Raw genomic sequence first — 24318 nt, 5'->3', positions numbered from 1 at the left:
ATAGCAGCTCTATCTTTAATAGTTATGTGTTTGAAACAGACCATGTGCCCATCATTAGATGAGCAGATTGAAAAACTGTGGTATACGTTCTCGACTTATGGCTAAGATGGAGGCATAAGTAGACACACTTTGCCTTCTTGTACTACCAAAAACTAGACAGCAACAAATTTAAAAACAAAAAATAATGAGAACTGCCAGAAAATCAAACTGTGTGGAAGTATAACAACCAAAGAGTTAAAGAAGAAATATTCATCCAGACCTGCAGGAGGGATGGAGATGGGAAGCCAAAGTGGAGAAGACTCACGGCAAGGTGGAGGCTGCAGGACCACTGGGGACAGTGAGGCAGAGGCTGGTAGACCAGGCAAAGCAGTGGCTGGTAGAGCAGGCAGTCACACATTTGTGTGCAGATAAACCAGGAGGAACAACTGAGGAGAGAGAGAGAGACCACGCAACCCAGGTTTCTAGTGCAGGAAATAAAGCCTCAAAATATCTGATTGGAAAAACCTGTGGGGGTTGAGCCACCAGGAGAAACTCCCAGCCTCACAGGAGAGTTCATTGGAGAGACCTACAGGGTCCTAGGATGTACACAAATCCACCCACAGGGGAATCAGCACCAGAAGGGCCCAATTTGTTTGTGGGTAGCAGAGAAAGTGACTGAAAACTAGCCTAGAGCTGAGCAAGCAGCACTGTTCCCTCTTGGACCCCTCCCCTACATACAGTGCCACAATGCAGCAATGTGGGTTGCTCAGACCTGGTGAATACCTAAGGATCCACCCCTTACTATGTAACAGGTGCATTGCAACAAAAAAATATGATACAAATGAAAGGACAGATCAAAGCTCCAGAAAAAATACAACTAAGTGATGAAGAGATAGCCAACCTATCAGATGCATAGTTCAAAACACTGGCAATCAGGATGCTCACAGAAATAGTTGAGTATGGTCACAAAATAGAGGAAAAAGTGAAGGCTATGAAAAGTGAAATAAAGTAAAATGTTCAGGGAACCAACAGTGAAGGGAAGGAATCCAGGACTCAAATCAACGATTTGGAGCACAAGGAAGAAATAAACATTCAACTGGAACAGAATGAAGAAACAATAATTCAAAAAAATGAAGAAAGACTTAGGAACCTCCAGGACAACTTTAAACATCCCAACATCCAAATCATAAGGGTGCCAGAAGGGGAAAAAGAAGAGCAAGGAATTGAAAACTTATTTGAAAAAATAATGAAGGAAAACTTCCTCAATCTGGCAAAGGAAATAGACTTCCAGGAATTTCAGAGAGTCTAAAAGAGTAGGACCCAAGGAAGCACACACCAAGGCACATTATAATTAAGTTACTCAAGGCTCAAGATAAGGAGAGTCTTAAAAGCAGCAAGAGAAAACGAGACAGTTACCTACAAAGGAGCTCCCACAAAACTATCAGGCGATTTCTCAAAAGAAACCTCATAGGCAAGAAGGGATTGGAAATAAGTATTCGAAGCCATGAAAGGCAAGGACCTACATCTAAAATTACTTTATCCAACATAGCTATTGTTTAGAATGGAAGGGCAGATTCAATGTTCCCCAGATAAGGTCAAGTTAAAGGAGTTCATCATCACCAAGCCCTTATTATTTGAAATGTTAAAGAGACTTCTCTAAGAAAAAGAAGATAAAAAATATGAATTGCAAAATGACAACTATCAACAACAGAACCTAAAGAACACAAAAACAAAAATAAACTAAGCAAACAACTAGAACAGGAATAGATTCACAGAAATAGAGACCACATAGAGGGTATTCATCAGGCAGGGGAAAGGATGAGAGGTAAGGTACAGGGAATTAGAAGCATAAATGGTAGGTACAAAATAGACAGGGGGAGGTTAAGAATAGTATGGGAAATGGAGAAGTCAAAGAACTTATATGTATCACCCATGGACATGAACTAAGGTGAGGGAATGATGGTGGGGTTGAGTACAGGGTGAAGAGGAATAAAGGGGAGAAAAAAATGGGACAACTGTAATAGCATAATCAATAAAATATATTTAAAAAATTGTGATACATTTACACAACAGAAATTTATGCAGCAGAAAGAAAAAAGGAACTCCTACCTTTTTGGGTCAGTGTGGACAGAACTGAAGACTATTATGCTAAGTGAAATAAGCCAGTTGGCAAAAGGCAAATACCATAGTACCTTACTTATAACTGGAATCTAAGATCATAATAAACTAATGAGAAAAATACAACCAGAGACAAGGAATAGACTGATAGCTGTAGGAGGGGAGAAGAAAGGGTTGAGTTAGTGGATTGATGAGGAAGGGACTAGTCAAAGAACATGTATGAATGACTCATGGATATGGACAAAGGAGAGAGGATTGACTGAGATAGATGGTGGGTTGGTGAAGGGGGACAAAAGGGAAGAAATTGGGGCAACTGAACAGTAATGAAAAACAAATAGTAAAAATTAAAATAAGTCATTTAGATTAAATACTTCATTTGACAGATTCAGAGGCTAGCTAATAGCAATTAGCATAGACAGGAACTCAGTTTTATTTCCCCAATTGTACCTACTCTTGATCTCCCTAATCCTGAATCCTAAACACCATTATTATATAAAATAGATATTCAGACTTCCATACTCATATCTTATCATCTCTGCTTGCTTTTCTTTAACAGTCTGTAATATTTTCTTTAGAATCTCATTCCATAAGATTTTAACAATTTTTTAAAAATATTTTATTCATTTATTTTTAGAGACTGGAAGGGAGGGAGAAAGAGAGAGAGAGAGAAACATCAATGTGTGGTTGCCTCTCCTGTGGCCCCCATTGGGAACCCGGCCCACAACCCAGGCATGTGCCCTGACTGGGAATCGAACCTGCGATGCTTTGGTTCACAGCCCGCGCTCAATCCACTGAGCTACGCCAGCCAGGGCTAACAGTTTTTATATATGTATGTATGCATGTATGTATGTATAGTGGGTATTAAAGCAGATTGTGTTTTCTAAAATGGCTGCAATAATACATATCCCATTTTTATATATTTTAAAAATAATATGACATTGACATTCTCCATCAAGAGAAGCAGTATGTATTTTCTCCCCTTAAACTTGTGAGGACCTGTTAACTGTCTCAACTGATAGAATATGGTCAAAATGACACTGTATGACTTTTGATTCTAGGCCACAGAAGGTGATGTGGGTTCTAACTGCCTGCTGCTCTTGATCTCGCTCTCGAAATATGTGCACCTTGGGAGATCTGGGTCATTGTGCAAGAATTTAGATTTCCCCAACCCCCTCATGCTGGTAGATCACATGAAGAAACTACAATGAGCTAGAGAGATATACAAGGAACCCTAGTTTTTCCAGTTTTCAGTTGTTTGACTCTTCCCAGCCCCAAGCTCAGACAAGTGAGTAAACATCTGGATGATTCCATTTCCTAATTTCTGAGCTACTCTCGTTGATGCTGATTAGAGTAGTATCCATCTTGAGCCTGCCCAGCTTACATATTTTTAGGCAAAAAAAAGTTATTATTGGAAACTAATACATATTAGGGTATTTGCTATGCAGCTATAATACCTGAAATAGACATTATTCTCTTTTGCCAGTGAACAGCACTAACTTGTTGGGAGAAGGTATTCAAGAGTCTGCCAGTCAGGGAGATTGGCTGTTAGTAAAACTCAGAAAGAGAAACTTCAGCATTCAGAGTTCAGCAAAATAGGACCAGAGGCATAGAATCATGGAACAGACTGACAGCTGTAAGAGGGAAGGGGGTGGGGGAAGGCAGGGACTGGTTCAAAGAAGGTGAAGAGATTAATCAAAAAACATATGAAGGACCCATGTACATAGTGTGGGGGTTGATGATGGAAGTGGGGGAAGGGCTGGGTAGAGGGGGGCAAAGAGGGAAAAATTGGGATAACTCTAATAGCATAAATAATAAAATATTTTTTAATTCCATGGCTTAATATTCAAGTGCAAATGCCATGCAAGGTTAACAAAAATACAACTAGAAGGGAAGAAATCAGAGACATGAAGAAAACCAAACACCCACCATCAAGTTGTATTTTAAAGAGTAAACAGTGTTGCTAAGAATGGTATAAAAGAAGAGCAAGATAACAAAAAAGAAAGAGAAAAGAGTAAAGACAAGACATGATTGAAGTGACATTGTGACTTGGAGGCTTGGTCACAGAAGGTGTCAGGAATTTCAACTGGAAAAAGACAGCCACAGTCCCTGGAGGAAGCAGAGGCATATTCAAAAGGGTGTGAAGAGTTTAATGAAGCGATATTTTTAAAAATGTAGGTAGAATCGAGACATTTAATAAATGGACAGTGATGCTCCCTCTAGAGGGCCAACAGTGGAGGGAAGCCATTATTAATTCTGAGCTTGAGAGGAAGTGAGTGGTTAACTGGACCCAGGCAATAGTTAGAAACTGAGAGGACTGCCTGCAAGTGCTGTGGCCTTGGGTGGAGGAACACAGATATTTCTGTCTATTAGGGAGGGTCCAAGAATAAATGCCCTCTAAAAGCTTTTCCCCTACCCTCCAACCTCCTGTCCATGCACATCGATATGGGGCAAACATTTGTTCTTAGTAGGACAAAAGGCCACATTACATGAATATATACAGCATATCTGTGATATTAAAATTTCATGGTTGGCTGAGTTAGGACATAATGCCTAAAAAAAGCTCTTTTAGAGAGCATAATAATAAAAATACTTTGAGAAACACTGGCTAACCATCCCAAAGCTCAGGGGTGAGGGAGGCCAGTCCACGTTTCCCATTGGGGATGGAGCACACAGGACTTATTAAAATTCTTCCTGATCACTACCCTTTAGATCTCTGAGTCTATGCACAGGAACAGATGGCAGTTACAATGGTTAATCCAGGGAAACAATTTATCCGGTAGAACAACTAATGAGGGGATTTAGCAAATGATTATTCACAATTGGTTTAAACCTTGCCATCAATGTAGAAATTATCATTATCTTTGATGAATTTAAATATTTACAAAATTGAGTAATATACACCTAGTTACCTCAAAGTGTATATTAACCCTTTGTTAATTTGTTAATTTGGTAAATAAGCAAAATTTGACAGCAGGGCTGAACTGTGACTTTTAGAAATCCTAAACACCAAACAGATATTGTTTCTCATTGCCATCAGCATATCAAAATAATATTCTATTTTTTTTAACTTGGCTCAACCTTCACAGATACTTTAAAAGAAAACTTCTCCTCAAATTATCTGATTGTAGTAATCTGGATAATTAATCAAAGCTGATCTTTTCTCATTTATTTTTGGTGGCTCTGCTTTACTGATTGTCAGGGAAATGGAGTCAGTCAGGCTCCCTCACCTGTGTGTCCAGGCAAACATAACTTAGCAGTGTTCATATAACCTTGAGTAGGAACCCACATATGTAGAATGGCTCTGTTATATAATATCTTGGTGTCTTGCCAGCTTTGTGTGCCCTGAAGGTCAGTATTGGCACCTTGCCGGCTTTGTGTACATTTGTGTACCTAGTTTTAACACATAGTTGATTAAAAAATACTGTTGCCTTGGTTCTGCTGTCAGAGATTGGGTTTCATTGGTCTGGGGGTGATATAGAAGTAAGCATTTTTGTTCCCCACATGGTTGATCAGGCTTCTCAGGCAGCTTAGGTAGTTGATCAACAATGAACTTTTTGGTGAACTCAATAGTTTTTTGTTTGCTTGTTTGTTTGTTTTGTAGTATCATGATCTTCAATCATCATCTACTTTTTAAAATACTGGTTGCTAACTAAACAGCCATCATCTGCAATCACACTAGATGGTACTCTGGAAAGTTTAACCAAAACTAGGGCAATTAAATCTCTTGGCCGCAGTTACAATGGCAGGTCTATAGGAAGATCATTCAGGTAATTAAAGAAAGTCATTCAGAAGGCTTGATCTTGCCAGCTGGGTCTTCACTTTTAATCATCAAAATAATCTGGTGATTCTATTTTATGGTTTTAAAATGCTGTCCTCCACTAACAGGAACCAAAGCTTCTTGAAGAAATTACTGATGTCAGGGCTGGGGCAGGGAAAATATAAAATGAACATGAACCAAAAAGCAAGGAAGTGCTCAAAAACTGGTAAGGGGATGTCAAAAGAACACAGAAATCAACAACCTTAAAGAAGTCCTCAACAGTAACTGGTTATAATCCATTGAGTAGAATAGAAAGTCATTAGTTCATAATGACATAAATAAGTAAAGAAATAAAGAAATGGAATGATTGATGAAGAATGGGATATTATTCACAGAGTTTAGCATACCTCTCACAAGAGACACGTAACTACGAATTGTGAACAGAGTAGCTTTGCAGTTGAGGAGCCTTTCACACACCATTGTAATGGAACATTATCAGTAATGTGCTGGATGGAAATTATGGGTACCTCATCAAAGCCATGAGAAGAACACAGTATCTGACAGTTCTGTAAAGTTTCATAACCTGAATTCAATCATGAAAAATCACTAGACAAACCCAAATTAGAATCATTTTACAATATAACTAGCCTATAATCTTCAAAAGTGTTAAGGTCAATAAAGTCAAACAAAGGCTGAGGAACTCTTCCAAACTGAAAGGGAGTAAAGACATGATAACAAAATGAAATATGTGGTACGGAACTGGATCTTTTTGTTCTAAAGAACATTATTGGGAAAACTGGCGAAACAAATGGGCTCTGAAAATTAGATGGTAGTATGTACCAGTGTTGATTTTCTGATTTTGATTTTTTTGTGCTCAGGTAAGAAGACTGGACATGTTGGTAGAAAATGCACAATGAAATATTTGGGGGTGAGGGACACCATATCTGCAGTTTACTCTCAAATTGTTCTGGAAGAAAACAGTTATTTTTATTGTACTTGCAAATTTGCTCTAAGTTTAAGATCATTAAAATTTAAAAATGTACATAAAATGATGCTGCAAAGATGCATTACATCTAGTTAAAATTCAGCTTTCTGATTTGGTTGAGGACTGGGAGTAGAGGCGAGAATTCACATTTTTAGCATTTGCCATAAGTGGCAGCTTATTCTTTAGACTGAAGGAATAAGCGATTTTCCAGAGAGCAACAGTTTGCAATAATTCACCCAATGCTCAACAAAACTGCCTCACTTTTACCCCACATTCTAGCACCAGTTTCCTTATTTCTCCACCCATTTCTCCCAAACCTTGAATGTACAATACTTTCCTTTGCCAGCAGCAAAGATTGTTAAAAGTACTGTGGGGAATTCCATGGGTGGAGAATTGAGAAATGATTGAAGTGGATCTTCTAGCAGTTTTGTCCAAAAAGAATACAGTTTCCTGCTTTTCTGTCTATCATTCCTCAAGCAGGGCAATCCCTGTAGGTAAAGCCATTTCCTAAGACTGCCTTGATGACTGCAGAGCGAGGAGAGTCAAGCAAAAACAGGCATGCTTGAGTGTGTCATCAGGAGAGCACGGCATACTTCCAGGTAATTCTAGTGTAGGTGGGACATTTTAAGACTCTCTCTGGTGTAATAGGAAAGAACAACTTTGTTACACGAGAAAACTGAAATTTTGAAGTATAATGGCAAAATCCTAACATGAAAATCCAATATTGTTCAAATAGCAATACTTTTCCTTAAAGACAAAAGTAAACTTGTTTTTGCTGAAAAATTCATACTTAATATTAAAAGTTGTCAAATGTCCTATTATCGTGGTGCCAGCATTGAGAAAAAATACTCTAAGATTTTATCTCAAAAAACCCAGGAACTGAGTTTTCAACAAAATAAAAACAAATGCAGTGAACAATGCATTCTTTACCCTCAGATTTGGACATCAAAACAGACAAATGGTTAAACACATAGTCTGAATTACTGAAACTCAGAAGATTTAAAGAAAGATACTCTAAAACTTACTATTAAAAGACACACTGTACATGCCCTGATTAACTGGTCTTTTCTTCTGTTATTTTTAGGAGCTAACTTAGGATCACCTTTCATGTGAGTCTTCTGGACAGTTTTGGAGGATTTTTAAAACAAGTTCTCCCATCTGTGAAATGAAAGCGTTGACCAGGAGATTCTTAGAGGTCTATTTGGCTATTGAAATCGATGATTCAGAGCTTTTGGATTAAGTATGGTCAAGAAGGAAAGAGGTAACAAAGAATCAATTTTCATGAATTTGTTGGTTATATAGAATTATAGAATTTGAAATCTAGAGAGGATCTCAGGGACATTAGGTGAAAGATTTGGTCATGTGCCTAAAAAATGAAAGTCAAATTCAGGTGTACTGGTCTCTAGTTTAAGGCCTTTTCTACCACCTTACAACTTTATTTTCCCTTTCCTTTCTTTTCCCCTCCCTTCCTACTTTCCTTCTTTTCTTCTTACTTCTATTCCTTCCTGCCTTCCCTCCACTCCTCCTGGGCTTGGCAATCATAAATGACAACAAATCCATGATCATCCATTCACTTGAAAATTACTTATTGAAAATAAACAACAACAATAATCAATACCTCTTATTGAGAGGAGAACCTACTGGAATCCATAGTATTGAGATCATTTAAAATAATCTTTCTGTTAGTTATCTTTGCTAATACTCTTGTGGTTTCTCTCTTTTGTTGTTATTTATGAGATTTTTCTCTATGCCTAAATATTTTGCTTTTGCTTTATTGTAAATTTAGCCTTAGGATGAGCTAATACGCCTTTCTTGTGTGGGGCAAGGAAGGAGTACCTGGGTGGATATACTGGAGGGTAGGAATGGGAAGAATTCTTTTCCCTAGAAAGTTTTTAAGTATATTTTATTAATTATGCTATTACAGTTATCCCAATTTTTTATCCCCTTTATTCCCCCCTCTGCCCTGTACCCCCCACCTTCCAGCATTCTTCCCTCTCTTAGTTCATATCCATAGGTTGTACATATATGTTCTTTGGCTTCTCTATTTCCTATACTATACTTAACCTTCCCCTACCTATTTTATGCCTACCAATTATGCTTCTTATTCCCTGTACCTATCCCTGCCATTCTATCCCTTCTCCTCCCCACTGATAATCCTCCATGTGATCTCCATTTCTGTGATTCTGTTCCTGTTCTAGCTGTTTGCTTAGTTTTCGTTTTTGTTTTTTAGGTTCAATTGTTGATAGTTACGAATTTGTTGTCAAGTTTGAATTAAGTACAAGTGGGTTACAACTCCTATTCTAGATTCAATAGTTGATTCTTCTCTTTCAGATGCCACATCCAATGTCAGTGAACTCTGCTGACTTACTCTTTTCTTCACTGCTGTTTAGAACAAGTCACCAGTATCTCTTGTCCCAGTAGATTTTCTACCTATTTCTGTCCATATCCCACTGCAGTCCATTTTCAACATAAGCACCAGATTTCTTTTAAAATGTAAGATTATGCCCCTTTTATGCTTAAAATGTTACATTCTCACTTCACTCAGAGAAAAAGACAAAGTCCTCATAGTGCCTCCCGATGCCCTAGTCAATGATTCTTAAAGAGGAGTCCTCAGTTCAGGGCATCAGCATCACCTAGGGAATTATTAGAAATGCATTTTCTTGGGCAACCTGTACTTCCTGAATGAGAGACTGGGTTTAATATGCCCCGTGGTAATTTCAGTGCACGCTCAAATATGAGACCCTCCCCAGTTACTCACATGGATATTACTTTCTTAGACAAAAGAGACCTCTTTCTATTAGGGCTTTTGCTCGTTAGGGCTAATTAGGGTGGTTGCTATTTCCTCTATTGGACCACTCCTTTTTTTCCAAGATGGTTGCTCAGGTTACTTTTTATGTTCTTTAGGTGTTTTTTTTTATTTAATCAAATTCAACTTAATAATCAGTGAGGTCCAGCACATTTGAAATCTTAATTTCTCTCCTAAGTATCCCCTCCCACCACCCACTTACACAAACATGAGCATCCCCCATTTCCTCATGCCAGTTTGTTTTTTCTGCATGACATTTGGCTTGGGGTCTCTTGTGAAGCCAGAGGATCTGATTCCAGCCAGGATGGCTCCTTGCTCATAAGACTTGCAGATTGGTGTTTGATGTTGACAAGAGGCCTTAGTTCCTTGCTAAGGAGATCCCTCCACAGTGCCGTAGGAGTGTCCTCAGTGGCAACTGCCTAACCCCTGAGCTTGTGATCCAAGGGACACCCGGGCAAAATCCACACTCTTTTATAACCTAGACTTTTACGACCTAGAATGTCCTATACTATCATGGGATATAATGACCTAGAACCATCAAGGTAAGACACTCTCAAATTTCTGACTCAGAGAAAGTTTAAGATAATAAATGCCATTGTTGTTTTAAGTTTTAAACCATTAAGTTTGAAATAAATTTTTTGAAGTATTAATGTGGAATTAATACTTCAAAAAGCTGTATCTGGGTAGCAGGGAGTTATGCTAGCGTGATTAGAGGAAGGAAGGTGCTATGGGGTATCTCTGTGGTGTCACTACTTTACACAATTCCAGGAGGCACCATTTGCACTGTATTCCTAGTGAAAGGAGAGTTTTGAGATCACAGTTCCATGTAAAATTCATTTTTACCTTGCAGATCTCTTGAATGAGCAACACTCATCTGAGCAACACTCATCCAGGTGAACAAGACCACAGGCAGCTATAACAAGACCCAGTTTCAGCACAGAGGTCCTTGGTCCAGCAGCTAACAGAAACAGCAAAAAATTACAGAATTCAAAAGACCATGGGTACTGAACAATGACTGTCTCAGTGGCAAGGTCTGAACTGATGGCCAATAACCAGAGTTCACCTTTTCCTTTATGCCCCTGACAGAACCTGGTATTCTCCATGAAGTTTTAGAGGCAGAAAGTAGAGACTGACAAATGACAGAGAGGAGGTTGCATAAATATTGGGGGTACACTAATTCCTTAGGAAGCATGACTTGAAGAAAAGGAGACTTGAAATCAGGAAGGAGAAGCTAGACTGAGAGAAAGTCCATTTGGGACAGGAATTATGTTGGCAGGGCAGAGTGTGCTCCCAAGGGAAAGAGAAGAAGCAAAATAAAACAAAGCAAAACAAAACACTCTAGTGAGACATGAGATATAATAGTCAATGCATTTTAAATCTTACTTCTATTTGAAAAATTGTGTTGTTCATATTAAAAGGACTTGCAAGCATTAAACAAAGTAAGCAAGTTTTTGGTGGGAACTTTACCTGTTGCAAATTCAATATATTATTTTGACTGAATGGTAGGTGGTTTCCATACATTATCTTGTTCAAATTTCTTCACAGTCCTACAAGATCAGTGTTTTTTTCTTTCCATTTAATATGAGGAAACTGTGTTTTAAATTAGAAAACCTGCCTAAGTAGGAAACATAACTTGGATAACCAAGAGATATGTCCACACTCATGCTGAACTCTCTCTCTATGGGTAGGAGGGTTCACATGTTATTGCCTAAACCAGGATACCTCTCAGAGTGAGAGTGAGCAATGCTAAGAATATGCCAAGGACAATAGGCATAAAGAGGGATTATTCTGGGTTAAACAGGACCTGCAGTTACTCTATTCAGGTAGGCTCATCATTTTCACTATGCAAAATGCTTCAGTATTCACATTCACTTATATAAAACAGGACTCCATGATCATAACACAGCTCTGCTTAATAGACAAATGTAAAGAACAAACTAAAAATAAAATAGACTGTTGGGTCTTTCTGCTAATTTGTGGCATGGGGTTGGTTCAGAATGATGCTGAGTCAAGCAGAACGTAGAGTATAATTAAAGCAAGATGGTCACATAGACTTTTATTATATTCTAATTTTCAACATGAAAATCTACATTTTGCTTAAATTCTCGCTATTTTAAGCTCTAAAGGATAAAATGGAGCTTTTCTTCATGAGAAATCTGCTTTTCCTTATTTCCACTTTTTTTTTAAAGCTGGTCAATCACTAAGCTAAGCTCATTTGAGTGATAGCAAAGTCAAAATTATGACTGCCTGATTTTACCCTTCACTGCACTTGTCACAAAAATTAAATTAAAGATCATGTTTATGAATATAATGCATGAACTGCTGCATGGCATTCTGAAAGATAGAATGTCCCTTCTGTCCAGCCACTCACAAAATAGCATGTCACATGATACTTTAATATGCAGAGAAAATAAGAGGGCAAAGGAAAAATTTCCATCTCTCAGGGAATATAAAGTGCATTCCACCAATGGTTCATGTATTCAGAAAAATTTATTTTAGTAAAAACAATAATAATAATACCTATAATAGCAACATTTGATCCTTCAAACTTGTATAGTGCTTTCTAGTTCCCAAAATACTTCTACATATAATTTCATGTCACAAAAGAGATCATTAATATTTTAAAGTGCAATACAGGGTTGCTTTCATTGAAAGGGCTCAGTTTCCTGAAGAACAAGCATCACAAATGCAGGCTTTTTGAATATTCTATAGAGGCAATTGTAGAACAAGTCAAAGTGCTAGTGCTTTCTGTAAAAATGTGATGGAAAAATACCATTCATTACCAAAAGCTACTGAAGACTTTGAAGATACATGTAGAGAGAAAATGACTGTTCTAAACTTGCTACTGAATTTTAGGAGCATAAATTCTCTTTAGTTTTTAAATGAAAATACATTTTTGCTTGATAAATATGATGTGATTCTTGATACATACATTACACATACATTTTGGAAGTTGAACATTAAACTCTCCAAAATCTGCCCCTGCCCCTTCTCTACTCCTCTAGGATAATTCCTGAGGTCATTTGATATATGTCTTCCCAGACTATGTCTTATAAATGTAGGTATGCATTCATATATATAGATAGGTACACATTTGTATATTTGTACTATCTATCAATCATCTATGTATTCTCTCTTTTTCTCTCTATCTATCTGATTTTTGAATACATGGCTAAAAAATTGTAAAAAGAATTCTTAGAATCAGGAAATTACAAAGAAGATTGAATCAAGATTTATGAGCAAGCACTGAAATTATTGCTTTAATGTATTTATTAATCACAGATCTAAACTCTAGAATAGTAGTTCTCTAACTTGAGCACACACCCAAATAGCTGGAAGGCTTTACAAAATACAGTTCCTGGGCAATACCTCATAGTTTCTGGTGCAGTAGGTCTGGGAAGACCCCCAAGGGGCCATGGAATTGTTATTTCTAGCAAGTTCCCAGGTGATGCAGATACAGGAATACTCTCTGAGAACTTGAGTTAACTTGAGTTTGGATTTGAATAAGTAACACATGTGAGGCACAGAGAAGCCACTGCTTAGATCACAAGTGGCAAACATAAGGCCTGTGGGCTGAATCAGATCCTCCACCTTTACCCAGCCCAGCACCTTGTTTCTGCCCACTGAGTTCCTTGCCCCTAGTTAAGGAGTAGTTATATTTATACAGTCCTAAAATTACATTTGGCCCTTCCGAGGCAACCGCCAGGCTGATGTGGCCCCTGGTGAAAATGAGTTTGACACCCCTGGCTTAGGTCCTAAACAGAGGGGAAAATTTGCCTGTCTCAGTTTCACATTGGCTGGAGAGGAAGAGGGGAAGAAAACATTTGCTGAGAGTTCCCGATCTTATACCCACACTAATATGGATTTAAGGACAAGTAGCAAACAAAACAAAACTGAAAATCAAACTCTGAGCCATTTGTTTAGTTTAAAGTATTCCTAAATTGATAGTATTTCCAGGTATCTCAGAAAATGAAATGTAAATAACCCAACTTCCAAAAATTTCCACAAATAAAACTACAAGAAATATGACAATAAAACAGACAAAATATACAAAGATATAACAAAAAGTGTGTGTCTCAGAAACAACTACAGAATTTTGCTTACAAAGATTAGAGATATTTAAATTTCAGATACAGGTTATTTTAAAATATATTTTATTTGTCAAATAAAAATGACATTTATATTTGAAAAATAACAAATGAAACTTGTATAAGTGAAAACTTTAATAATTAAAATAGGAAATTCAGAGAGAAGTCAAATATCAGATTAAACAAAGTTGAATAGAAAACTAGAAAATTAAATGATAGACTTGAAAAAAACTAGAAACTATCAAAGACAGTGATACACAAAAAATGCAATGTGAATTAAGAGTGATGAGCAAAGAAAGAAATAATATGAGGTAGTGGAAAAGTAATATCTGGTAAGGAGATTGGTGTAATTTTTTAGAATTAATGGAAGATGCCTGTTCCCATATCCAAGAAGCAAAGCAAATCCTAAGAAGGATAAAGAGAAACTCACAGCTAGGATCATTGTAGTAACACCTAGGAACACCAAAGATGAAGATTAGACTGTCAGCACAGCCAAAAAGAAAAGACAGATAAACTAAAAAGTAACAACAATTGGACTGAGAGATACTTCCTAACACTACAGAATTGATAAGGCTGTGGGAAAATATCTTTAAAATATTGCAATAAAATGGCCATCAATCTCAAATTTTTACCCAGCAAAACTGCTGTAAAAAAAAAGAAGTGCAGACCTAGCTGGCATAGCTCAGTGGATTGAGCTCGGGCTGTGAACCAAAGTGTCACAGGTTCGATTCCCAGTCAGGGTACATGCCTGGGTTGCAGGCCATGACCCCCAGCAACCACACATTGATGTTTCTCTCTCTCTCTCTTTCTCTCTCCCTTGCCTCTCTAAAAATAAATAAATAAAATCTTAAAAAAATACATTTGAACAACAAAAAAAAAGAAGTGCAAAATAACATTTTTAGACACACAAATCCTGAGGGACTTGTATTAAGGAACATCTAGAATTCACTGCTTATGGATGGAGGAAAGAGCATGAAAAAAGCATGTTTTATCAAAAGTACTAAGTTTTCTATAATAATATTGTTTCAATTATTTTTTGTAAGGAAAAAACTGGTCTAAATTATTGGGAGTTGAAATTGATGAAACTTGTATTAACCAGGCTTCTTTCAAACAATTCTTTCTATGATTTTGCTGGTTTGTGGATAGCATTCCTATTTATATCAGATGCTAAACAATTAATCAGGAATCTGAAATTACTAAACTTTTCATTATAAGGATAGTGCTGCCATGAGTCACTTAAAGTATGCTGCCTGTGGTCCATATAATTCCAGTCTAAATAATCATAATAAAACTCAATATCTCAAAGGATGCAATATAAAAATGCAAGTAAATATGTTTAGAATTGTTTGACTTTTTATTTTGATGTTTAATACATTAACAAAATACTAACATAATAACGCTTTCAGTTAAGACTACAATGATGACAACATTTCTTCCTTCAGTGAAACTAGTTACAGTCCTTGCTGGGTGGTTTGGTTGGTTGGAGCAATGTCCTCCTCCCCGAAAGGTTGAGGGTTCAATTCTCATTCAGGGCACATACCTAGGCTGCAGGTTTTATTCCGGTTAGGGTGTGTATAGGAGGCAACCAATCTATGTTTCTCTCATATTAATGTTTCTCTCTCTCTCCCCTTCCACCCTTTCTCTCTCTCTAAAATCAATAATAAAAAATATCCTCAAAAAATAAAATTAGTTTTCATTTCCAGAGGGGAGAAAGGGAAAAAGATTGGAGAAGCTGTGTGGTTTGAGAAAAAAGAAGAGATACTGACATTTACAAATTGCATGGACTTGAGCAAGTTAAAAAACCATGTGCAGACTGTACCTAAAAAAAATTCTGCAGAATGAGAAAATTTGACAATATTACTTCAAAAGTTTTCTTTTGGATCTAGGTTATTAAGATTTCATAGGCTAGACAATCTAGGTGAGTTTGTGTTCCAACTTTACCCATGAGGTCTGGAAGCAGGGTAGGAAAGCCAGAGGTATGAAAAAGGTGTGATGAAGCCAAGAGATAGGAAGTTAAGCTGAGTGATCCATAAATAAAAATATCAGAAGCTTCTGTTACAAAAAAGTAGAGATGACCAAGTTTAAAAAAGGATCGCTAACTTTAGAACAGAAAGACAACTATAGGGAAGGGTCATGCTCTACATTACCCCTCTACCTAGTAATACAATATGCACTTGCATATTCAATAGGAACAAATGCTTCTAACACTTTAAATCATGAGAGAAAGTGAAATGTATGCAATACTACAACATATGAATTGGGACATACTTTATTTTGTCAAAACAGAAACATTGATAAATAGTGAATGCCCTATCATGGACCATCTGCCCCTGGCATGTCCGATTACATGCCCTGTCTTGCTCTTTTCCCAGCAAACTGTACTCCTTCGTCTTTGAGATTATCTTAGGAACAAATGCACAATTCTCATGTTTCTGCAGAGTGACTAGTGTTTACATTTCACAGAGAGACTATCCCAGGTAACAGATCCATAGTGGTCCTATTTTTGTGACTTAGAGCAGATCCTGAGACTACAGATTTGGATGAGGAGAAGCCATGTCATTTAGTCATAGTAGGGTTATGATATGATGTTCCTAAACACAGGAAATTATTTGAGAAGTGAAAGAAGTTTTTCACACGTTTGAAGGAATAACCAGGAGTAATTCACTTTTTAATTAAAGGGGACCTAACTGCTTCAGTTTATGGCCTACCATGTGATGGTGGAAGTGACAACAGACTCAGGCTCTGGATAACAACCTTTGAGATAGGTCATGCATTTAATGAGAAACTCTCAGTGATGTAGACTCTCTCCAGGGAAAAGGCAATTGTTTTGCTTCTCATCCATCTCCCAGTCATGGCCTTAAGAGAGTGCCCAGAAAAGACCTAATTACAATGGGAAATGGAAGCCTTGGCTACTCCCCCAATCAGACACCAAGGAATCTTAGCACCTTGGGCCAGTTAGAGCTTCTGGCCTTCTATAAGGTTCTAAGTGTTCTTCTCCAAATGATTCTAAACTTTCAAGCACATTTCAATGATTTAGGACAGTGTGTACCCTATCACAGTCCTGATTAGGATGTTAATTATAATAGCAATCACCAACAGAAAGTTGGGCCTCTGTTAGGTACCTTATACATAATATTTCTTTTGCTCATTATTAGTCAATAATGCTTACTCATGCTCCTCACCCAGAGGGTTGAGGATCATTCCCGGTCATAGTGAGGATCATTCCCCTCACTATGACAAGCCTGGAAGACAAAACAGTTTCATCCTGAGCCTCTCTGATTTTAAACTTTCCTCCAGCTTTGCCTTCTCAGTTGATTCTGTGCCTAATGAGGGTGAAGGCAGTGTCATTACTGATCATTGGATCCCTGACACTCACACAGAGGCTGTGCAGTCATGGAAGTAGATGCTCAAGATCTCCCTTCAAAAGAGAACCTACTACTGGGAATGAAGCTAGCTGACAGCTTCCAGCTCCTACACTTTTGGGATTCACTGCAATATAATATTCATGACAAGGCCACGTTCTCCCCAAGCTGCTTGTAGACAGTGAGTGAGCAAGGGAAAAGGGATCCTCCAGCCCAGCACTCCTGCCCCATGCATCGCTCCTCTAATGGCCAATCCTTGCTCTGTCTGGACCTCCCCAAACTTTCTGACTGCAGTGCAGACTAAGGATCTTCCGAACTAATTCTCCTTCCTTCCTTCCCTCTTCCCACCTACTTCTGCTCTCAGTGTCACTCTGTATCCTTCAAATGTGTTCCCCCTATTAATTTCCTGCACTTCCACTTCATTTTGACATCTTCTTCTTGAAAGACCCAAGTTGACATCATCAATCTTACTATTTTCTCCATTTCACAGTGGATGAAGTGGGGTTCCAAGAAGAAAGTAGAAGCCGTAGGTGAGCACCCCCATTTTTTAAAAAAATATTTTATTTATTTACTTTTAGAAACAAGAGAAGGAAGAGAGAAAGTAAGGGAGAGAAATTGAAGTGAGAGAAACATTGATTGGTTGCCTCTTTTGCCTGCCCAAACCAGGGGACTAAACCTGCAACCCAGGCGTATGCTCTGACCTGGAATCAAACCTTTTGCTTTGCAGAATAAGGCCAACCAACTGAACTACACCCACCAGGGAAGTGTGTTCCCCTTTTAAAAGTTTATGCATACTCTTAGGGCAGAGAACCACTTAAAAAATGCCTCATTTACATTTTAAAAGAAAAATTTGAATATCTTGAAAGTGGTACTAGCATTGTAAAACAGACAGTTTTTTCTTTATAAAACTGAGCCCAATTGAACCTGCCTATTCAACACATAAATGCAAAGATACTTTGGCTTGTAGAAAATGCAAGAAAACTCCCAAAACAGGAAGTTCTGGCACCCATTGCTGAAGTCTGACTCTGGACTCAGAATGTGTTCATGAGCAAAACAAGTGATTCCAATAAGCCAATTGCCACAGTGCTGCTCATCATATATAAATCTCAACCTTCAGTCTCTCATGATTTCAGAACACTACTCACAACTCCACACTTGTCAGAAATGGAAAATATATTGCGCTGAGAAAATTATTTTAAAAATTGGGATTTATCTTAACAAATTCAACTTGCATTTGATTTTTTCATTCTCACATTCAGGGGATAGTAAATGCATTAGGAAAAGAAAAATCATTTTTCTGTGATTTTTGAACCCTTAGAAATATCTGAACATGAGAGCATATCAAAGAGAATTTTTTTCCTGGCATACTTTATTTTAGAAAAGGAGAAACAACATGACTTACCCTCACTAGAATCTTTGAAACTTTCTGGCTTCTTTGCTTTGCTCTTCTTGTGGGGTGGAGAGAGGCCTTTTGGCTCTATCCCCTCTGGAAGCACAAAGATTTAAAACATTCTTATTTAAATATTGACCAGTGGGGTTCAACATTATGTTCAAGTTTAAAGATGTTTTCTTCTTTGTAAAATCATACATACAGTGAAGCCTAATCGCTGATTTATCTATCATTGGTGGTTGAGCTAAATTTTGTCAATTCTCCTGTGAAAATAAACAAACTTAAAGTTCAAGCTTAAATATATTTTTTTTGTTGACAACATTAATGATTTACACAAATGTGAAATTTTAAGTGCTTTTTTTAAATTAAAATTTCTTCTTAAAGCAAATTATTCCTTTCTTCAGGAGAACTTCATTTAAAACTTTATGGATTAATTGACAGTTGTCATTGTGAAATTTGATCCTAAAAAAATAATTCATGCCTGCAAACCTCTTCTTTCCATAGTATAGGCACATCACAGGCACATAATGTGTCTATATAGAAATTAATGAAAAACCTGAGATGTACTTAATATTTCTCTTCATTTAATTTTTCAGTAAAGCAACCATAAGTTCTATCATAACTCCTATCAGCTCTGCTCCAAAATATATCCAGTATTCATCCATTGTGCTCATCTTTTGTACTCATCATTCCAGTCTAAACCAGTAATATCTCTTACCCAGGTTAATCCAATAACCTTTTGAATTCTAACTTCCAGCTTTCTAATCTTTCTATTATTTTCCATGAAGTAGCCAGAGAGTTATCTTTAAAACATAAACCAGATCATGATGGTCACCTAGTAAGGAACATTTGTTCTTAAAATAAGATCCAAACCATTGATCTTAAAATAAGATTCCATGATCCAGGACAACCTGTCATTTGGGGTTCACCTAGAGCTCTAGCTTCATCTCCTTCTTGTTTTTTGGCCTCAGATTTATTGGCTCTCTTTGTTTTCTTCATTCACTGTTAGGCTGATTCCTACCTCAGGAACTTTGTATCATCTGCTCTTCTCTACTCCCCCTACACATACACACGTGCACACGCGTGCGCGCACACACACACTAACATTTGGTTGGCCAAAAAGTCTATATGTTTTCCCCCTGTAAAATAAAAGACACATATTTCATTTTCACCATCAACTTCATGGTTTTGGATATTTTGAGTTTGTCGGCTATCTCCCATGTGGGATAACATTTGATTATTCTCAATTAATATCTTGATTTGGTCCAACTTGAACTGGCCTACCCAACCGTGGAACATCATCCAGAGAAAAATCTCTAGTATGATGTTTGCAACCCATTTTTGACATGTTTTGTCAGTAGCAGCACCTTCTCCATATACTGCATAGATCTTTTTTTCTTTTGCATTTCAGTTGTGTCTTTTACCTTTCTGAAATAATAAAACATAATGTGCTAAAAATGTTGCATATTTTCTTCCATCTTCAATATTAAAATGGCTACACAAAAATTTACCAGTTTTAATTTTTTTAACATACACTGATAAGGCAGCTGTTACAATATAATCTAATAAAATTGTTTTGAATGAAGTTAAAGACAACTAAGTGCTACTAAAGCCATCTTATGGAAAAACAGACAAACAAATTTTGTGGCCAACCAACCCAATAATATGTCTACCTTCTTACTTTTTAATCTCAGGTCAAATTCACCTCCCAAAAAAGCCCTTCCCTGACAACACAATGTGAAGAATCCCTGCAAAGGAATTCTCTCTAAAACACATCATTTGGTATATCTGAAATTATCTCGTTCCCTTGTTTATTTCTTTATTGTGTGTCACTCTCCTCTACCCCACACCCAAGAATGTAAATCCCATAAGAAAAGAGCATTTATCTTTCCTAATCTTTCTTATCTTCCTGGTGTCTACCAGTGTCTTGAGAATTTCATTTCTAATTCTGTTTTATTTTCCTTTCATCCAGACCTTTCTTTAAGGCCAAGATACAATAGTGCCCTTGCCTAATTCTCATTCTCCTAGCAGTTGTCATCTTATGCCAGGATTCTAAAATTTTATTTTCCAGTTTACTAAAAGAAAAATAGCACAAAATGTATTTGCTAGACGAGCTATTAAAACATTGACATTATGGACTACAAAGGTTTTTGTGGACTAGGTTAGGCTTTCTGTGGTTGCAAGTCAGTCACATCTAAGGTCATTACCACAGCCAGGGTAAAATAGGTTGCTAATGACTATATTAGCAACTATCAAACTTCTGTTACCAAATGTGAGATTGATGATCACCCTTCAGAATGGGTTCAGCAAAACAAGAATTGAGGTGCTTGGAACAGCTTAATGAGCAAAGATACTGGGCTCAAGGGGATTGGTAAAATGGACAATGTAACAGTGAAATCTCCCCTGGAGCAGACTAACCTTTCCTCGTCTCTGAAATGCATAGGCCAAGAGGAGTATCTTCAGTGCTGGGAATTTAACTCCAAACCAGCATTTCATGAAAGTGCATGTTTGAGAATTAAACTTTTAAATCTTGATTTCCTACCCAAATGGGAATTCTTGGAGAATGAATGAGATTTAAGAAGATGTGGGCATCTGTTTGCTCACACTTTGAGATTTTAAGTACCCCAAAAGTACTAGTACTTCAATTTTGAAAAAAATTGTAAACCATTTCTTGGGTAGTCCATGAGCATGCATACATGTTAACTAGAAACAGTCTTCTATGACAGAAGCATAGTATCATTTCATAACACCCTTGGAGTCACTGAAATGAAAGTAACTGATACATACAGCCTCTATACTGAGGTGTCTATTTGTGGCTCAGCAGAAACAACTCTCCCTCTTGGTCTGGAAAGCTAAAGAAAGATTTCTGAAAAGCACTCCATGCTTCTCCTTCAGTGTATCACATTATCTACTTTGCCTCTGTTTCTGGTAGAGGGCAGAAACCTAGAATTTTGCCATGAGCATGGTTTTGCCACCTGAGAAACTCAACTCTGCACCTAGCTTTCTGGTGACTGACATGGAATAGGTGGGTGCTGATTTTCTGTCCCTGCTGGCTCAGTTTGGGGCCTATTTCAACAGTAGATGGTCTTGCAAATGGAAGGACGTAGGAATACATTTACTATGCTAGAATTAAAGAAGTGTTAAAGGACTTAAAAAAATCATAGGCATTTAATCCAACTGGTTTCTACCACCTCACATAGGGGCAGAGCCTTATCTTGAAGCTGACCTAGTCTGACACCATTTGAGATGTTTCTGCCTCTAGTTACTATTATAGTTTGAAGACAAGAACACAAACTTAAGAACATGAGTTTTGAGATCAAATACACCTAGATTCTGTCTCTGACATTTAAGCAAGCAGCTAATCCCTCCTAAACTTCAGTAATAACAGTCCTTCAAGCAATAGTTGTTGCATATCTTAAACAAGTTCATGTGTGTTGAGTGATTGGCACAAGCTACATGCTCAATTAATATATGACTCAACAGAAGTATGCTGAGGCTGACTTGAGCCAGCTTGTACCAACTGATTGTACCCCTCTCTCCTCAACTCTGATATCCATTGACCTCATGCTTGGTAGATTAAGCAATAACCATGGTAGCTGTATTCATACCAAAAAAATCTGCAAACTTTTCACAGTGGGACTTTTTCTGCCCAGGGAATCAGTTTATCAGTACCTCACTGGCTTTTGGTATTCAAATTATTGCTCACTATCATTCACTAGTATTTGTTGCCTGGTTAATTCATGCAAGTAGCCCTTTACTTATGCAATCCCATTCTTAAATATTCCTCCAGAATTTCCACTCGTATATGAAGAAATGATGCATGGTAGAGGGGAGCCAGCAGTAAATGGTCTTGGGAGGTGGTTCAGACCCATCTGGGGGACCAGCATGCCCAAATGTGGGATCTGAACTGAAGCCAGCCCATTTACCAATGTCTGGCAAGGCCAGCAGGCACACCATGGAACCATCCAGCACAGAAATCCCCCATGATTTCAGCAATCAAATTAGGAAATGGAGAACAGCTTCTGAAGCCCATTCTGCCTGTATCTTTGTGCCATTGGGTGACAGCACTTTGGGGCCATTGAGTATGACTTGAACAGCTGCATCCAACTGTTAGAGACAATCCCCCCAGGAAACCTGGTGGGGCTAAAATCAGAAATGATGATACAATTAAGGTCCCCAAGCCTCAAATGCTGACTCCAACGTCATGGGCTCTGCATTAGCATTTGTAATAAGTTCCTTAGAATCACTCAGCAGTTTGGATAGCTAGCTGCATGTCATTAAGAGGCCAACTCCCTTTGCCTAAAAATGTGTACTTATGGCACTTAGGCAAATGATCCTTAGCAAGTAAGGTCTTTAGGCTGGCTAGCTGAAAGGACAGTACTCCCCAAGGTTGAAGGATTTTCTAAGGATACATTATGTGAGCAGGCTAAATGAGAATAGCAAACATTAGCATTAAATTCATAGAATGCAATCCAAGACAAGGTGACCACTTAAAGCCTTTTTTCAATATATGGTTCTTTTAAATAATGAGACATTCTATATGGGTATAGGAATTGACAATTTAATTGAAATTTTATCTTGAGCTTCAAGTTTTACAAAAGGCAAGCAGAGTCCTGTCTTAGCTTGGATTGTCTCAGAAGTAGACACTGAGACAAAGGTTTTAATGTTAGTACTTAATTTGAGAGATTATCCCAGGAAACACCATAGGAGAGTAGGGAAGTGAGACAGGAAAGAAGGCAGCCAATGGTGGTGGGTGTGCTAATGAGCAAGTTCCACAGCAGAAAATCAGGGCTTAACTCTCCTGGGGACCTCTGGGCAATGCAATACAATCTTGCTGCCCAGCTCCACATATTGCCCATGAGTATTTCAAATGTGGCTACTCTGAACTGAGATGTAAATGTAAAATGCAAATGGATTTCAAAAACATAGTACGAAGAAAAGTAAAATATCTGACTAATAATTTTTATATTGTTTATATGTTGAAATGGTAATATATTTCATATATTATATAGTATACATATTATTAAAATATTATTAATAAAGTAAATCCACTTGTTTCTTTTTACTTTTTTCAATGGGACTACTAGAAAATCTGGAATTATACATGAGACTCACATTTGAGGCTCACATTATATCTCTACTGAACAATGCTGAAGTAGAGAATGCCTCTGATGTATCCTGCAAGGGTACAGATCAGCTTGGGTCCATCTTTGGTTGAGAGCTACTCCAGAAAAAATAATTTTCTGATATTTTGCACTTGCTCTCATGACCAGAGAAAAACATCAGCTGATAGTCACAAGAACTTTCTTTAGAAAGCTGCTCATGCTGTAAAGTGATGGTGACTTAACAAGGGGATACAGATAGGAAACTGACAGCTGTTGCTGCCATCCCACTTCCACCTCCTCCATTCCTGCTCCTGAGTCTAGATTTCACCCTGCTGCTTATGCCCTGATCCATTGCCCTGGGGAGACCAAGGGAATTTTAGGAACCAGACATGTTCAGGCTGAGTAAGAGTAAATAGAAGCTACCATCGTTGTTCTAATGAACTGTTATGAAGAAAGGAACTAGTGCTATTTCTCCACAAAGATAATGAGAAGTCAGAGAAGGGAGAGGAATTTAATTTAACAAGGAGAAGGACAATTTTAACCAAACTTTACCTAATGAAATTGGTTGTCTCAGAATTTAAAGAGTTCCCTGTAAATGGAGCTGCTCAGATTAAGGTTGTCATTGGTTTGTAGGGAGTTCTGGAATTGATCAGGAGGTTACACAAAATTAGGACTTCCACAATATCTATTTTAATTTTGAACCCTGTCCCTATTTCATACCTAGAGTA

The 24318-nt window shown here is 37.6% G+C and overlaps 1 protein-coding gene across 1 annotated transcript in view; it reads right to left on the bottom strand.

The window, feature by feature from the left end:
* Window positions 1-24318, bottom strand: part of MACROD2 (mono-ADP ribosylhydrolase 2) — a 2133612-nt gene that overhangs the window by 144757 nt on the left and 1964537 nt on the right. Inside the window, exon 11 of the mRNA XM_045832893.1 lies at window positions 18498-18581. Coding sequence (XP_045688849.1) covers window positions 18498-18581 — 84 coding nt within the window. The remainder of the gene's footprint in view (window positions 1-18497; window positions 18582-24318) is intronic.

This window comes from Phyllostomus hastatus, unplaced genomic scaffold (genome assembly GCF_019186645.2).
Source record: "Phyllostomus hastatus isolate PE091 unplaced genomic scaffold, TTU_PhHast_1.1 phas_contig_17, whole genome shotgun sequence".
Classification (NCBI taxonomy): domain Eukaryota; kingdom Metazoa; phylum Chordata; class Mammalia; order Chiroptera; family Phyllostomidae; genus Phyllostomus; species Phyllostomus hastatus.
This window is presented reverse-complemented; position numbering and strand designations above follow the sequence as displayed.